This window comes from Puntigrus tetrazona, chromosome 13 (genome assembly GCF_018831695.1).
Source record: "Puntigrus tetrazona isolate hp1 chromosome 13, ASM1883169v1, whole genome shotgun sequence".
NCBI classification, from domain to species: Eukaryota; Metazoa; Chordata; class Actinopteri; order Cypriniformes; family Cyprinidae; genus Puntigrus; species Puntigrus tetrazona.
This window is the reverse complement of record NC_056711.1, coordinates 2309530-2327284: the sequence shown is the minus strand read 5'-3', so window position 1 is coordinate 2327284 and position 17755 is coordinate 2309530. Positions and strand designations below refer to the sequence as shown.

The 17755-nt window shown below is 38.5% G+C and overlaps 1 protein-coding gene and 1 long non-coding RNA gene across 13 annotated transcripts in view; both read right to left on the bottom strand.

The window, feature by feature from the left end:
* The window catches only part of nrxn1b (neurexin 1b), a 110226-nt gene extending 97447 nt beyond the window's left edge, over positions 1–12779 (bottom strand). For 2 of the 11 annotated variants that reach the window (XM_043255118.1, XM_043255120.1), the window contains exons 1-2: positions 11987–12776; positions 9912–10968 (exon numbers count right to left, since the gene is read on the bottom strand). In XM_043255118.1, the coding sequence (XP_043111053.1) occupies positions 9912–10620 (709 nt within the window). In that variant the 5' untranslated portion in view covers positions 10621–10968; positions 11987–12776. Of the gene's footprint in view, positions 1–9911; positions 10969–11986 lie in introns of those variants that run through there. The other 9 variants (XM_043255121.1, XM_043255119.1, XM_043255122.1 and 6 more) reach the window with 9 other exon arrangements.
* Positions 12780–16149: 3370 nt separating this feature from the next.
* On the bottom strand, positions 16150–17404 carry LOC122356488. 2 transcript variants are annotated; one of them, XR_006252326.1, is made up of 4 exons: positions 17108–17404; positions 16939–17031; positions 16798–16861; positions 16150–16388 (listed from the first exon to the last, which is right to left on the bottom strand). It is a non-coding gene; the product is annotated as an uncharacterized LOC122356488 (long non-coding RNA). The 2 variants fall into 2 exon arrangements; XR_006252325.1 differs by having other exon boundaries at positions 16798–17031.
* Positions 17405–17755: the final 351 nt, after the last annotated feature.

The following is a 17755-nucleotide window of genomic DNA, read 5'->3' as shown; positions in this document are numbered from 1 at the left end:
GTTTGGTAACAGATCTGTGTCTGTTGATTCGTGCCATCAAACACTTAAAATCCTTACTATCAAACAGATTGTGTCTTACTATTTTCTGTCTTACTGTTTTCCCTGGCATGGTAAGAGTCTTTCTCCATACTAGTTCTTGGTATGTCCCAAAAATGCCCTGTTTGTCTGCATAGGTAGGCCCACGAAAGGTTCCCCACCCTTCTAGAAGATGATGAGCAAGTGGGTGGTCGAGACCAACTCACTTATCTATGAGGCATTTGATTGCTTATCACTCTCTGGGTGTCAGAGCACACTTGACACAATGTACCATAGTTTCCATCTCTAATATTTAAAGTATTGGTGTCATAAAAGCTTATTTATTAAAAAACAAGATAACATAGATAAAAAACAATGATAATAGAAACTATTTTATTTTTTGTGCCAGGGCCAGTGAAAATGTTGGCAGGGCAAGTAAAATTTGTAACACTGGTCTGAGCCAGTAGAAAAAAAAATAATTAGTTTTGATCCCTGTAGTTAACATGAAATGTTTTCATGTGGTGTTTTTTAAAATGCTGCCTAATCTAAGTACAGTTGATTTTTTTATTGATTTTTAAAAGTGCTGCATAATCGAAATAGTGTATGCAGTATGCAACAAAGCAGAGCAGATGTGTTCATCATAAAGCAGAGATAACAGATAATGAGTCTCTGTGAATACCTGTAGAACCAGAAATCTTTCTACAAAATAACTTATCTCACTACATTGATCTACGTGTTGTTTAATGACACTACTGTCATTCAAGGAAATATGTGATCTGATCCAGCAAAATGAGTCACAGACTCAAATTTCAAAATTGAGATTTTGGTATCAATGGAAAAAGGAGACCATAAGTTATGTGTGTGTGTGTAATTTAAATAATGCTATTAAAAATTAAGCAAATTGACATATCTCATTTATTTATTTATTTTATTGTTATTAATTTTTTTTAATAGTACCATGAAATACAACTTAATAAATTAATAAAAATTGTCTCATTTGACAGTAAAAACCCTGAATTTTAACATACTTTTTATTGTATTGTATTTTATTTAATAAAGAAATAATTTTATAATAAAGTCGAATAATTTTACTAATAACTTTGAAAGTCTTTTATTTAAAATGTTTGGCTCACGTCTCTGCAGAAAGTGTCATTTGATTTTATTAGGTGCCAGCTAACATAAAAATACATTATTTGTATCATTTTTATTTTTAAAGTTATTGAAATGTATTTGGAGGAAGGAAATATGTCATATATGAGTTCAGGCATAAAAAAAATCATCTTATTTTGCACAAAACCCCTTAAAGTTTAACATAAGGGTGAAATGATTTATAATTGTTTGGTATAATTTGGTAAGTCTTATATGAATATGAACATGAATATGATTACGTTGATCTTCATGTGGGGGCGACTTCAGATCTTATTATTAAGGGTTAAAATCTTCAGGCGCTTCACAATCCAATCCAATTCCAAAATTATTCTTGATCTATATTTTTTCCCCAATTAATTCTACTGCTAGGCAAATGCATCTTTACAACTTTTACATCTTTCTATGCTTTCTGTTTATAGTTGTAATATTTGTGTGCCACCTTAAAAGAAGGGGTGTGAATCTTGGTTTCACGATTTAATCACGATGTAGCGTTTGGAACAATCAGACACAAACTATTTGTTATACTTAACCAATAATCCCTAATGCCCCTTTACCTAAGCAAAAGGCTAATAAAAGCTATGCAAAAGCGTGGGTCTATAGACCCTTGCCCCAAAATGCATCCCAGGTTCCAATTGTTCATGTGTATTTTCTTTGGTACTGTATACTGTTTTACGCTTGTTTATGATAGATTACCAGTTAATATCATCTCTTCTTAGCCATGTTTGATATGTATGGACTCGTCTTCAAACATTCTGATTGAAAGTGTATAATACATGTTGATACCTATGCAACATTTAAAGGTCATAAGAATCTTTCCTAGTTGCCCATCAATCTCCCATGACCATGCTTAGAGACAAAGAACCATCAAACTCTCCCTCCAAAAGTATGCAAGTATCATACATTTAACTAAACTAAACAGAGGTTTAGTACTAGACCCCAGGTTTACAGGTGGTTAACTGACCTTCCATAGCTTCATTCTCTGCTTTTCCTGCTGGTTTCCCATCATTTCCCATCACTTTGTTGTGTATCTATGCTTGTGTGTTCAGTCATGTTAGTTAGGGTTTAGGGTCTCTTTACAATTCAGATCCTTGCAGCATGGTTTGATGCACTGACACTACGAGGGTATTTCCTGTGGCCACCAAAATATCCTTTCTTTATCTTTATATGAATTTACAATGAATGTTTGTTGATGGCAATGCAATCCTGCTTTAATTACAACTGGCAGCTGATATAAATAAATGCAATTAATCATAATTAATTATAATTATTTATATTTACCTTAATGAGCTGATTTGCTACAACGCTTATCAACTAAATGGCCGTTTTACACAAACCTGATTTAGCTTAAGCCCAGACCAGGCCTTAGTTAAAGGGATAGTTCCCCCAAAGATTCACACGTTCCTGTCTTTTACTCACCTTTGAAGCATCCTAGATGTATGAATGGGTTTAAACGGGTGATAGCCATTACACTTCTGAAGACGTGCAATAACGTGTGCATACTTGTAATAAAACGTCCTTCACACAGCTCAGGGGGGTGAATCAAAAGTGAGTAAAAACAGGATCGTTTAAAATGAAGAAATTTAAGATCTTGACATGCAACAATGACACTGACATATTTTAAGATAAGTCAGAGCAAGATATTTTCAGTTGAGGCAGCTTAAAGATGCGTTTTGGTCTCTGACTAGCGTAAGCCTCGTCTGTGAAACCGGGAGAATATCATGTTCTCATTTAATATTACGGCACACTTAACGGGCTGCATTCAGAGTAACACACAGATCTCTTTCTATATATCAGATGTTTTGCCCCCTGCTCTGAACACAAGTGTACATCAATTTAAAGCATTTGAAAACGCAAGTGCATTTGACTGCAGCCACAATCAGCAGCTTCAGGACAAACAAACTCAAAGGGCATCTGACTGTCAGTGACAAAGCCTGTCATGTGTGCGGGTTCTGTGCATCTTATAGCAATGCATTCCACATGTCATAAATAAAAGCACATCTAAAGAGTATCTAAAGTAAAACGCAGCGGATGAAAGCAATGTGCACGTGACTCAGAGTGCAAAGAAGCCTGCCATGTCTCTAGCACACACATGTGCCATATGCTGAGGAAAAAACTAAGCTCAGAATTAATTCTGAAATATTGAAACAGAGAATCGCGACGCATCAGAGAATGATTTTTTCTCCCACCCCTACTTATTATCTTAATTCATGTAACATAAATACAATATTGATGCATGCAATTCAAAAGTTTAGATTGTAAGCTTTCAAAAGATACTGTATATGTTCAATGTGTTCCTGGGTCAACATATTTATGTCTTGACCATATTTCTACACGTAAACCTAACCTATGAGTAATGCCTAAATCAGAGGAAATGATAGATCAATGACACCAACTGTAAACCTTAACTTTACAAAAATTATAAACTGGTTCTTTAAATCTGATTGTTTAATCACGATGTTGTTTAAGGCTCAACAAAGATAAGCTGCAAAAGCTGGTTCTGCATATGTTTGTATTCTCCAGCACGTAAATTCACTTGATTGCACAATTTCTTTCCTTTCCTTTCCTTTCCTATTGATCCTTATAACATTAGGTCAGCTTCAATAGTCATTTAAATACCTTTATTCAATTATCTGGACTAACTTCTCTTTGAATGTCTGTTCTTTGAAATGAGCTAAAAAGAAAAATCTATTTTTTACATTGTTTTTCTACAATATCAGGCCGTATCCTAAAATAGAATGTTGTGACCTCTGACTCATTTCGCCCGTCACGGTCACACATGCTAGTCAGTGAATTTAAAACAAGAGAGAGTATGGCTACAGAGATGTATCTGCAAAAGATATTTATCTGAACATCAAAATAATTCACAAATAACTCACAACATTCCATCAAATACCATCTTGAGAAGTCAAAAAACTAGATAAAACCCTAATTACACTTCAAGCCACTGCTTCTGGCTAAAATGTAATTTGATTAAAGCTATTTTGGACTGTTTACACTTATTATCTGTGCTTGATCTGTACAGATTTCTCTTTATATTACACATTAATTGAAACCAAACCACCTTTTTACTAGAGGAAGTGTTACTATGGATTATGGACTAATATTTTAGTTAAAACACCCTAATGATGGATGTGCCGGCGCTAATGCATCCCAAACTTGTGGACTTCAGTTCGGCCTTCAACACCATCATACCAAACCTCCTCCACCCCAAACTAACCCAGCTCTCGGTGCCCACCTCCGTCTGTCAGTGGATCAGCAGCTTCCTGACAGACAGACAGCAGGTAGTGAGGCTGGGAAAATTCTCATCCAGCACCCGCACAACCAGCACTGGAGCCCCTCAGGGTTGTGTCCTCTCCCCACTGCTCTTCTCCCTCTACACCAATGACTGCACCTCTAAAGACGCCTCTGTCAAACTCCTGAAGTTTGCAGACGACACCACAGTCATCGGCCTCATACAGGACGGTGACGAGTCTGCTTACAGACAGGAGGTCAAAGAGCTGGCTGAGTGGTGCAGTCTGAACAACTTGGAGCTCAACATGCTCAAAACAGTGGAGATGATAGTGGACTTCAGGAGGAACCCCCCTACACTCCGCCCACTCACCATCATGGACAGCACTGTGGTAACAGTGGAGTCATTCAGGTTCCTGGGCACCACAATCTCCCAGGACCTGAAGTGGGACACTCACATCGACTCCATTGTTAAAAAGGCCCAGCAGAGATTGTACTTCCTTCGTCAGCTGAGGAAGTTCAACCTGCCACAGGAGGTGCTGAAACAGTTCTACTCGGCCATTATACAATCCATCCTCTGCACTTCCATAACTGTCTGGTTCAGCTCAGCTACCAACTCTGACCTCAGAAGACTACAGAGGGTAGTCAGGACTTCTGAGAGAATCATTGGTACAACCCTCCCCACTCTCCAAGAACTGTACCTATCCACATTAAACAAAAGGGTTAAGAAAATCACTCTGGACCCCTCACATCCCGCACACTCCATATTCGAACTGTTGCCGTCTGGTCGCCGCTACAGAGCACTGAGTACCAGGACAGCCAGACACAGGAACAGTTTCTTCCCCCAGGCAGTCCATGTCCTGAACACTTGAGGACACTTATTTATTTAACATACAGATTTGCACATAACACTGCACAAACATAATTCCTGTTACACTTGAATGTTTATAGTATATATTTTTATTTTCTTCTATATTTTTTATATTTGCTGTGTTGCACATTTTATTTTATTTTTTTGTATGTTGTACATAATTCTCTTTATTATCTGTCTTGTCTTGTTATCGTGTTGCACTGTAGAGTTTTTGTCACTAAAACAAATTCCTCGTATGTGCAAACATACCTGGCAATAAAGTGATTCTGATTCTGATTCTGATTCTGAAAAAACAAGCCTAAACACTATCAACAGTGCAGACACTGCAATGAAGCGTAATGAAGCAAATTTTGGGGGCAGGGGTTAATCTTTTGTTTTTTCTTTATTTTATTTAATATTTTGGGCATTTGTTTGGAATTATTGGGGTCTTACTTAGAGCACTGATTAACTCTGTTTAAGAAAACGCCAATGAAATTTGCCAAGTGGTTAACAAATACTACTATTTACTATATACTACACTATTTTGGATTTAATCTGTCGTTCTGATATTATTCCATCTGTCTGTTCTGCTGATGAGCTTCCTATATCTCATCATCTGTCCCTTTCATTTAATGTCAAACTTTCCTTTTCTGTAATCAAGCAAGCACGTGCCATCTTCTTTCGTAATATTAGGAACATCAATATTGATGTTCTTTCCTCTGGTATTGATGGAATGTTTATTAATAATTTGCTCACCTTTAATGACCTGGTCTCTTATTATAATAATGTTCTCAATAGTATTTTTAACTCTTGCTTCTTTGAAAACTAGGACTGTATCATTTTCCCACTCTGCACTTTGGTTTAAGCCAAAAAGTCGCTAGCTTGAGCACTTTTTTAGGAAAATTGGTCTTACTGTTCACAAAACATGTACAAAATCACATTATGCATTATAAGGTTTCTATTTTCACTGCTAAATGTGATTATTATGCTGATATAATACTTGTAATAACCTTCATGAACAATTCCCTCCATAGTATAAAAACTTCACTTATTAAAATCACTAATGACCTAGTCAGCGGATTCTGGTTTAGTGACTATTCTCGTTCTCCATGATCTGAATGCAGACTTTGACACCATTCTTCTCAACAGATTCATCTCTATTGGTATCACTGACAAATCTTATCTTTCTGAGCACACTTAGTTTGTCCAGTTACAACCCTTTAGTTCTCAACCTTCTCCTGTTAACACCTCAGGGCTCTGTCCTGGGACCCCTCCTCTTCATCATTTACCTTCTTTCTCTTGACATATTTTCATAAATATGACATCTTATTTCACTGTTATTTCACTACCACCATTCGAAATATTGACTCCCTACCTATTTTTAAATCCAAACTAGGCTTGCTGCAATAGACGGTGTTGTCGGTGATAGCGTTGGTAAGCCGCAACACCGGTTATGTCACTTGCCCACCATGACACCGTCCCACACCGTCATTAGTGGCGGCTCAATGCAGCGCATCAAACAAACCACAGTCACGCACAGATCAGAATTCATTCATCTCCTGAAGAGAGGGAGTCGAGCTGACTGACAAGAGTGAGGAGAAAAAGACGAGGACGGAAGAGTTTCTAAACAAAATGCAGAAGCACCTGTTAAAATATTTTTGCATTTTGAAAAGCCTGTTGACTTTTACCATCAATCTAAGTGAAAATGTAAAAAAAATTAAATAAACATTTGTTTCTCATTTATTTGGTTCCATGGATATTTTCTTATTTGTTTTGCTAATAAATGTTATACGCTTCAGGTATAGGTATAGGCTACAGCATAATGTGTTTTTATTAAGCTTTAAATGATCTGCCAACATATTCATTAGGTCATAGGCTAAGGCAACACGATTGCTGCTACAGGTTATGCATTTTTTAATAACATATGGAGCTTAATATGCCTGTTAAAGAAACCCTATTATGTATTTACCTTTTTAAAATGACCTTTCATGCAGTTTGTTACAGATCAGGTGAATGAAACGTCCTGCAGGGTTTTAATTCTGAAAGTGCACCGTGTATAAAGTTATTGTCTCTCAAAAGAGTAAATTCTCAAAAATTCTTTTTGTTTAAGGCTTTGAGATTTTGCATCTGTTTGTTTTCAGCATATGGTTATGTTTTGCGGCTCTCTCTGCTCTTATTAAGGAATGCTCAGGGAGTTCTTTTCCAGAGCAGAACCGTACCTTCAGTCCAAACTATAGGCTTATTGTCAGTCTTATTGTCATCTTTGACGATAGTGGTTCTGACAGAAATTAACATAGCATTCGTTCCGGAGGGAAATGTTGGTCAAGCTTGCTTCAGCTGATCCCTGTCTACCTATAGGAATATGACACCCATATATAAGGGCCTTCAACATTGTCATCAGTTTTTGCATTGCTCAATAACTAATTACCCTCCTCCACCCCCAACGTCCACTCTGTCAGTCAGGATCCAGCCTTGAATCAGACTCATTATAAAACATGTACAAAAATGATTGAACTTTAACAATATCTGCAATACATTCATTGGTTCCATTCCGTTTACCCTGAGGGGTTAGCACTGCTCTCCCTGTTCTCATCCATGCTAGGCTCGTGGATGCACAGGGAGATCGTGCCCGGAACAGAACAATACCGCCAATTTTCTCTTGAAGTCAAGAGCAAGCGTCCTTCAACTCCATGACATCTTGATTTCTGCTTGTCGATTGTGGTCTTGAAAGAATTGCTATTGATGTCCGTGGCTTTAAAAACACACATCAGCATCATTCATGTTTAGGTGTTATTTAAAGTTGGTCATATTAACCCCGCTCCTGGCCCCTGATGCAAGCAGTTCTTTCTTCTAGCCCAGCAATGTTCTGGTGCTACTTATGAACCACCTTTTCTGGTTTAGAGCTGGCTCTGAACCAGCACTCAAACTGCAGCGGTGGAATGGGTATTATAAAGCCACATTAGACAAATTAGACCAAAGGACTATACTGTAAAAAAAAAAAAATAATAATAATAACAGAACAAAAATTATCAGAAAAAATGTAAGAAACATAAAAGAAAAAATAAAACAAAACAAAACTTCCAAATTTAAATCTCAATTGATAGTATATCTGAAATGTAAAAATGAAAGTTCTTTTTATAACTAGTATATAATAATATCAATAATGAGAGTAATAGCTATGCATTGTAAAACAACTGCACTTTCAATAATTCTTTCCTAATATATTTTAATTTTGACTGCATTTAAACTGCTAGCTGTCAGCAGTTCTTACTGCACCTTTAAGCTTTTATTTTAAAGGAAAACTACAAAAATGTCAAGCCTAACTGGTGTTCTGTGCCCTAAACTCACAGCACATGCAATTAACAAGTTCACTGCGTTCATTAAGAATTAGCCGTGCAGCTGCTTTCTGGACAAACTGCAATTCTGAAATAGGAAAGTGGCTTACGACCACATAAAGTGGATTACAGTAATTCAGGTGGAAGGACACAAATGCGTGAATCACCATCTCACGATAAACAACAGACAAAAAAGACTTGATTTGTTCAATAATCTTCTATTAAACAAAGCAAGTTTTCACACGTTTGATCAGATCATCAAACCTAGAATCAAATATTTCATCCAGATCCCTTCTCTGGGGCTGGACATTCTTTGTCCTTAAAGGACCTAAAACATGTCGACCTGATCTGGCCCAAAAATTACCCAAAATCCCGGTATGAAACTAGATGGCACAAACTCAATCTGCCATAATGACATCATTATCACACGGCACAGCTGATTGGCTACTGATATAAAAAGAACCAATGAACTTCCTGCTTAAAATGTAATATCTTTCTAGTGCTTGCTGTAACAGTTACTACAGAATGATCTAAAATTAACACCTAAGTGAATGCTCCTTAAATTAATCACTGTGCATATTTTGTGGTATGACAAATTAATTTCAAGATAAGCAACCATAAACACATTAACTTTATCATCTACATTATCATGCCAATCTCTCAAAAAATCGCCGTGGCAGAACTTCAGATTGAGTCCCATTTAGCTGGAGACAATTTGCAAATTGCTCTAACCAGCACTTAATAACAAAGATGAATGAGAAATTGGTCCTGCAGGTTAAATAGGCAAATCATTCTGAATATCATTGGCATTAATGATGATACGACATGCTGTGCTTTTTAAAAACAAGACATAAGAGCAGCGAGAGAAAAGAAAAGAAAACCGACCCAAAGATGGAGCCTTGAGGAACTCCACAGTTAATAGAAACAGCAGAGAATTCCCTAAGTGTCACTGAAAAGGATCTTTCCTTCGAATAAGAAGAAAATCATTCTAAAACAGTCCCTCTCAGACCCACAACAAGCTCTAAGCGCTCAATGACAATATCATAATCCATTAAATCAAAGGCTACCCGAATCTCCAGTGAGTAACAATTCTTTGTTCGCCCATATTGGTATTTTTATACTTTTTAAAATCCACTGATGAGCAAGTAATAGAATGCTGCATTTCTCCTAATGTCTTCCCATTAAAAAACGCACTCATATCTTGGATGGCCTGAGGATGAGCCATCGTTTTTTGAGGGAACTCTTCTTTTTACGGCAGAATTAGTCTGGGCTTGTTAATCGATTTGCAAATGGCTTGCAATTTCATGCAATGTTACTGAATCGAGATATCTTACCTTCGCCGCAGTCTTTTCCCTGATAGCCGGTTTCAGAGCAGTCACATTTAGGCTCATTATCGACAACGCTGCATACACCTCCGTTTAAGCACATGTTGTGTGAGCCACAGAGGCCAGTGCTTACCCCGGCACTGTTAATGATGACGGGCTCTGTATTGTTGACTTTTAAGTCCGTTATCCAGCCCATAAAGGCAGTGTGATCATTCACAGTGTCCGATGTCAGCTGTAAAGACATCAATCTCAGTTCTGGTGGAATCCCTCCTAAGAACAAGTGACTGAAGACAGTCATATCTCGCCTTTTGGACTTAACCTCCTGCCACTTTACTTCTTTATCAACAGTGAGGGTAGTGTTTCTGAATTTCCTCCTGATTGTGATTTCATGCCACTGGTTGTCACTGACGAACACATCTGAAAGCACAGAAGCAGGTTCAGCACAGAAAATAGAAAAGCGCAGTCTGAGTTTTCCCTCTTGTATGTGCAGCTCCAGGAAATCGCAGAAGCCTTCATCATCAAAGTACACCAGAAGTCCCTTGAAACTCTTGGTTTTCATGCTGAAGCTCATCTCGCTCTCACAGCAAGCGTTCCACATGGGGAACGAGGCCCACTGTCCCTCTGCGCCAGTAAACCGGAGACTAGCTCCAGTTTCCAAAGTACATACAACCAGTCCAATCCAGAGGAGATGGACACCGTGTCGCATCTGAAGAATCATAATGCAGTCAGTCTGAGTTTACAATAAACTTAGTAAGATTTCGAATGGACAAGATATACAACGGTGAATCACATGAACCGCCTGACAGTCTCTCACGGGATGTTTCAACATCTATAGAGACCATTCCACAACTTTTCTCCTCACGTCAGCAACCTTATTTTTCAGCATTTTATTTTTTGCAATTATCATCCCCACTTTGCCGTGTCGACGGTATTCAGTGTCATCCATCATTTGACTTTTTTCTGGTACAGTGGTTTTGACCGTGAGTGCTTTAAAGGGTTAAATCCTCTTTCAGCAGAAGCAGGCGACAGACGTCATCTCTGATCCTTCAACATACGGCCACTGACACTGAAGAAAAAACAACAACAACACAATAGCAGTTCATCCGAAGGAAAAATTAGTTGCTTACAGCAGTGTTTCCCGTCTCTTTTCCTGGAGGCAGACCAGTGCTACACATTTTGGATGTCTCCCTTATCTGACTCATCTCTTTCAGCTTTTGGAGTTGAATCAAGTGTTAGAAATTCAAAGGAGTTAGAAAATGTGTAGCGATGGCGTGCCTCCAGAAACAGGGTTGGGAAACACTTGACTGTGAGTGACCTCCGAAACAACAGATCTTTTTTTGTTCATTTTATATTTTTATAAATTGAAGCGAAGTGGCTGAACTGAAGTGTTTGCCAGGATTTGCGTAAAAATACACAGGTCGAGGCAAGCTGTCCCGTTCATATCGAGAAACACGCAAACAGACGTTTCTCTTTTTATTTTCATAACTGCTCTGGTATTTTATTACAATTCAAAAGTACATACCAGAGTATTTTTAAATACAGATATGTTGTAATTAGCACTCAATGTGTTTAATTAACTGAAGGAGGAAACCATACCTAATCTAATATTGACTGGAGTGAGACATTTGATAACTATCCCTCTCTCTTTTATATATTTGCTGCATTAGCTATATCACGGATTAGAACACAAACATCGTTGCCCATGAGGACTGATTCTAGCCTATGTCTCAACGGTAACAAATGAAGTCTAAAGCAATCCAGTGGATAACACGATAAGGGCGTTTGGGTGCGATTGTCACGTTTGCTCTACGGCGTAGTTCATCAAACTACATTCTACAAGCTCGTCCTTTCATTTTCAGACGACACAAAGATTTATCCGGAGATGTGCAACGCATATCTCTCAGTCTGTCATGAATGAAGCTCTAGCTGTAATCGCTGCGATCAGAGGTGATACGCCCCATACGCAGCTCGAGAACTCCCACATGAGCTCATCTTCTAGAGAGGAACATATGAAAGCGCTTCGCCTTGCATGCAATAAATCTTTTAAAGCACGTATGCCGCCAGACAGCAGTGATCGAGCTCACCTGAATCCGCCGAGAAAAGAGCAGCGAGGCATCCGCTCGGACAGAACTGAAACTATATTCACCATCACAGCGCGAGCGCATCTGGAGCGTCAACGAGCGCCGTGAAGAAAGAGCAGCACGCGCGCCACGTCCACGGAGTCGTTCGAAATGACGTGACATCGGTTTCCCCGGCTCGCCGTGGCTCTCGTCGACCGATGAAAGCGGTAGTTTGAGTAAGTTAGGGAGGTAAAGCCGTGACGCGAGTAATGTGCGGGGCTGTAGCGCCGACACGCGCCGGGTCACGTGACGCGGCTCCGGCCGGGAGGCGCGCGCTCTCTGCAGCATCTTGGACACTTCAGACAGCGCACGGCCCCGATGATGTCAAATAGGCCTATTATTGCGCTTAAATCGCTAAGATTCACATTGACCTAAAAGCGCACTGCTGACATCGTTATTAACCCGACGAAAACTGTCAAACATTATTATTATTGTTAAAATAATAAAGAGCACGATTTCAAGTACGACAGGTATCTAAGGATGTTTTAGAATGATTCTTTCTATCCATCTGTTAATCTTGGTTTAATGGTCTGTTTGGTTCTCGGGCTGTAAATGAATTACACCTGCACACAAACAGCACAATCACCCAAGGGTGTGCGATATTGACAAAAAAATTATATTTTGATATTTTCTAGGTTTTTTATTAATAATGACAGCTAGACGATATTTTGCTGAATGTGTTGTGGTGACTTGTGACCTTAAGGACTGCCATTGAACAGCTGACTGCTAAAGTTAGTTTTTTATATTCTTCAATAAGTTTATTTTCCAGTATTTACGTTTAAATGTTTTTTTTATTATTTTACGGACAGTGTTTCCTTTATAAAGTCATTCACAGTATCTTTTGAGTCAGATTCTTACATTTAATCAGTGCAGAGTGAAATCAGTATAAACAACATGTTTGTAATGCAGAGGAAAGAAGCTGCATATGAATTTAGTTGTATTTACACGTTTAATACAGGACGTGGATGCATTTAATATGCAAACACATACATAATGCTCTGATATATTAAACATAAAATGTTGAACTGTTTGAAATTATTGAAATATTAAAATGATTATTAAATGTGAAATCAAAACCGCCTGTAGGTAGCAGCAAGGCACTTTTAATTAATGCATAAGAGAGTCACTGCAGTCGAAGTGAATCGTTCAAAGGCGTGATTCATTCAGGAACGAAGCACCGTCGTGTCACAACCAGGAAATATGGTTTATATTTATTAAAGAAACAATCAGTCAGTATCTCATTTGAGTAACAGTCATTTATTAACTATAAAGTGCTATTCTACATGTATTGTATTAGTGAAAGAACTCTCGCTAGTCTTTAGACTTCACATAGCCTAGGGCTAGAGGTCTTCTGAATGAATCATTAAAAAAAACAATCATGATATTATCTCAGATGAAATGTATCACCTCACAAACAAGTTTGTTTTTCTCCATCCTCTGGATATGCAGGTGCAGCTGTGTATATTCCAATGAATGATTCTTATATTAAGAAAAGAGCTTTACCAATTATTTGTCAGTTTATGCTACAGAGCTATTGGCAATAATATTGGCCCTGCGGTGGACAGAGGAGATAGAAATGAATAACAGAGTCATTGCATCTGATAGCTGCTCGGCACTGGAAAGCATAAGATCTGGCAGGTCATCTTTTGGAATCGACATAATAATCGACGAAAGTTGTATGATTTAAAAGGTTAAGGGCATATCAGTTAAATGAATTTGAATTCCTGTTCATGCTGGTGTGAAACAGGTAGATTCACGAGTCCCAATAAGCAAAGCAGAATCTAAATTATACATCTGGAAATATGTGCAAAGCATAGATCAGTATATTGGGGTGATATTGAAACAGGCAGACATTTATATAATATACAGCAACAATTTGGTGCTGGAAGGAGGGAGAGATGGAAGAGAACTGAAAAGAACTGAATATTATAACTTGAGAATATGTCACACAGGACTAAATGGTACATTGTTTCAACTTGGCAAACGCTACTGGGGAATGTATTTATTGTAGTCGGCAAGAAACAGCTGAATATGTACTATTTGGACTAAAGGGATGCAATTTTATCCAGTCGCTAATAAAGGTTCATCACAAAGACCTTTATATAGCTATAATTTTTTTCTATTGCATTATGTCAATCCCATAAGCACGTATTCTGTTGCACGTGCCAGTCTAGTCAATGGTGGTAATGCAAGTTACAAGTTGGTTTGCCAATAAACACCAGAGAAGAAGAAGTAATCAGACCCTCATTTACAAATGTAATGTTGATCACCAGTTCTGTACTGTGGAGTTTTATTAACTTTAAAGATACTTGGAGCATCGCTTGGCTTGTATATACGCTATTGTATTTACTGACATTGACGATGGGACTAACAACACACTGGATTTCTCACGGAAGGTGTTATGGTATGGTGCAAATGGACTCCACGCTTTTAAATACACATTTGATTTTCACTTTTAAATGGCTGTCTGTCTCCTCTTTTTAAACACTCCCAGATCTTACACAGTACAATCTAACCCCATTATAACAACTGTAAACTGAACCAACAGGGCAAAACGTTACATGCTGTTTTATATGGATTTATTTACAAAGTGAATGAAAGGATGAAGTGGGTGCGTCGAGTGGGTGCTCCATCCTTTTATCTTTTTATCCTTTTACCTTGCTATCTGAGACACAATGTTAGTTCCTTCTCGCATGGAGTCGATGCTCAACTTCTGCTATGCCACGTGTGGCTTTATAGCCAGGCCGGGATGAGCTGCAGATGTGACCGATCAGCCGGTGATGGGCGCAGCCAGGTCCATGGCGTTGGTTGCCAGGGCGACGCCGATTGATCCTCGGGACGCTCGTCACAGTAGTTCTACTGCATCAACAAGGTCTCTCCCAGACAAAGATTTCAAAGCAGACTGGGCTTTCAAGATGTGCTGTTAAAAGCTCTTTTGAAGAAGCACAATGAAACGGGCAACGTTGAGGATCATAGACGCAGTGCCATCAGCTCAGATCTTGCAGAAACCAGTGGGACCCAGGTACACCCATCTACTGTCTGATGAAGTCTGGCCAGAAGTGGTCTTCATGGAAGAGTTGCAGCCAAAAAGCCATACCTCCAACATGGGACTAAGGCCAAGCGACTCAAGTATGCATGAAATGAAAACATAGGAACTGGGATGCAGAAAAATGGCAGCAGGAGCTCTGGACTGATGAGACAAAATTTGAAATATTTGGATGCAGCAGAAGGCGGTTTGTTAGTAGTTTATTGTTATAAGAGCCCTGATCTCAACATCATCGAGTGTGTCTGGGATTACACGAAGAGACAGAAGGATGTGAGAAAGCCTACATCCACAGACGATCTACGGTCAGTTCTCCAAGATGTTTGGAGCAACCTACCAGCCGAGTTCCTTCAAAAACTGTGTGCAAGTGTACCTAGAAGAATAGCTGCCATTTTGAAGGCAAAGGGTGGTCTCACCAAATACTGATTTGATTTAGATTTCTCTTTTGTTCATTCACTGCATTTTATTCATTTTATATGAACAGGAATGCGGAAGTAAAGCATGTCATGAAGCGGCCAATAGTTCCAGCATTGAAGTACATTGATTTCAGTGCTTCTCAAGCACACTCACTAGAAAAATTACAGCAGTTTTTGTGATTTTAACCCATTCGTTTACCTGGAAATCTGGCCAGTACTTGTTAGAGTTAGATCATATTATATCATATATGTTCACGTTTTTAGTCTTTTTAATCTTTTGTTTCAGTGAAGACACTAGTTCTAGTTCCTCCTTCCACATCAGACATGTTGTGTGCTTTTCTTTATTGTACATGCAGTTATAATTCAGGTATGTGAACATGAACAATGGATGTACCGTCTTTGAATATACCAGGCCTTTTAATTGGTTAATTGCAGTTGAAGTAAAAATCTTCCAATTCAGTTCCAACAGGTTAACAAACTAGTCAAACATTTTGGAACAGTAAGATTTATGTTTTTTTATTTTGATAATTTATTTGATCCTAATAGTAATTTTGTAAAAAAATGTAAATATATATAATATATATGTAAATATATATAATTTCAAAATATTTGGTGGGCAGAACATCTTCTAAACTATTGTGGTATGATGACCAATTTCCGTGTCAATACCCAAAAGAAGGGGCCATGAGGTGACTTTAAAGAATCAAATACATTTTTATTAAAGACAAGTCAAACATATTAAAACATATCACATACCCTTTTGGATGTAAATGCCCACAAAATAAAGAAAAAGAAATAAAAGAAAACTGGCCCTAGGTGGCCGCAGGTTGCCTAAGAAAGTGAAAGAAGGGCCTAGAAGCCAAAGTGTTCTCACAGCAGCCAAGCTCACAGCAATCACACTGCAAACCTACAGAAGAAACAGAACACAGTGACCAAACCACCACACAATCCCAGCCACCTTACCACTGTCATCCACACTGTGAGGGCAACCCGATAACCACCGCCGGCTAAACAAAACACAATTAACAGAGGGCAATACAAGGTACACGAACATAAAATCAACAACCAAACACATTCACTAATACCTCAATCTCTACCACTCCGGATCTCCACATTTACAAACAAAAGATAATAAAGAAATGAAACAAAACAATATCTTAACCATAAAGTAAACGGTAACCATGCATCCCTAAAAGGGGGAAACAGTCCATTACAAACAGAAAAATCAAAAGAATTAGAGACATTCATTAAATAAAATGCACTCACTTTCCAATTTAAAAATAAATAAAAACCCTTTTTCATTAAAACGTTAATACCTTTCACATCCACTATTTCGACAAGATGGTCAGGCCACAGTCAGGCAATAATCCAGTCACACCACTAAAATAAAAAGGCAGATAATTTAATTAAAACAAAACACCTATAAACAAAATCAATATGACCAGACTTCTACCTACTATTAGTCGGTACATCATATTCTCAGTTCTCAGCAACGCTCCCGCGGTATTTGGCGGCAATGATTATCTGCGCTCATATCCCCAAAGTAACATCTACCACAACATCAATTCCTTATGCAATCGATAAAACTAACAAAGTAGTAAGAATGCATCATTCAAATCTCCTTACCTACATGCCACTCTACCTTCCACGCCACCTTTCCCCAAAATCAAAAGACGGAAGTAAAAGGAACAAACACAACCTTACTACTTCCTTTTAAGAGCCCTGGGACTGCTGGGACTTGTAGTGCCCAACCCATATCCCATTACAATCTACCCCCTTCAATTTAAATCGCCGTCCCGTCGATTACATTAGCCCCCCTACAACCATGGGCGAAACACTACGGTGGGGTTATTATTGGACAGCCCCATCATAAGAGGAGTAACCGGACCATTTAACTGAGTTTCACTAATGCATACAGGCCTAGGGAGATTATATGGGTTTGAATGGCATCCAGCTGTTACCCTTCTTGTACGCCTTACTACCGCTTCATGTTGTGAAGGAAGATGGGCTTCAACATCACCTACTGAAGTCAAGGACGAATTGATATCTTCCTGCAAAGATTGAGGTCTGGACAAAAGTTGAGCTTTATCTTGAGTAGATACACTCCCAGGCATCAATGAAATCATTACCATGTCTTCATCTGCTTCTCTAGCAGTGTCCTGATGATCAACTAGATTAGGGAGGCCAGGGTCATCTGGAGAGACATAGGCTGGACGCAATTCAGAACGATGAATGTTTCTGATCCCATCAACTCCATCTGCCGGTGCGACAGCA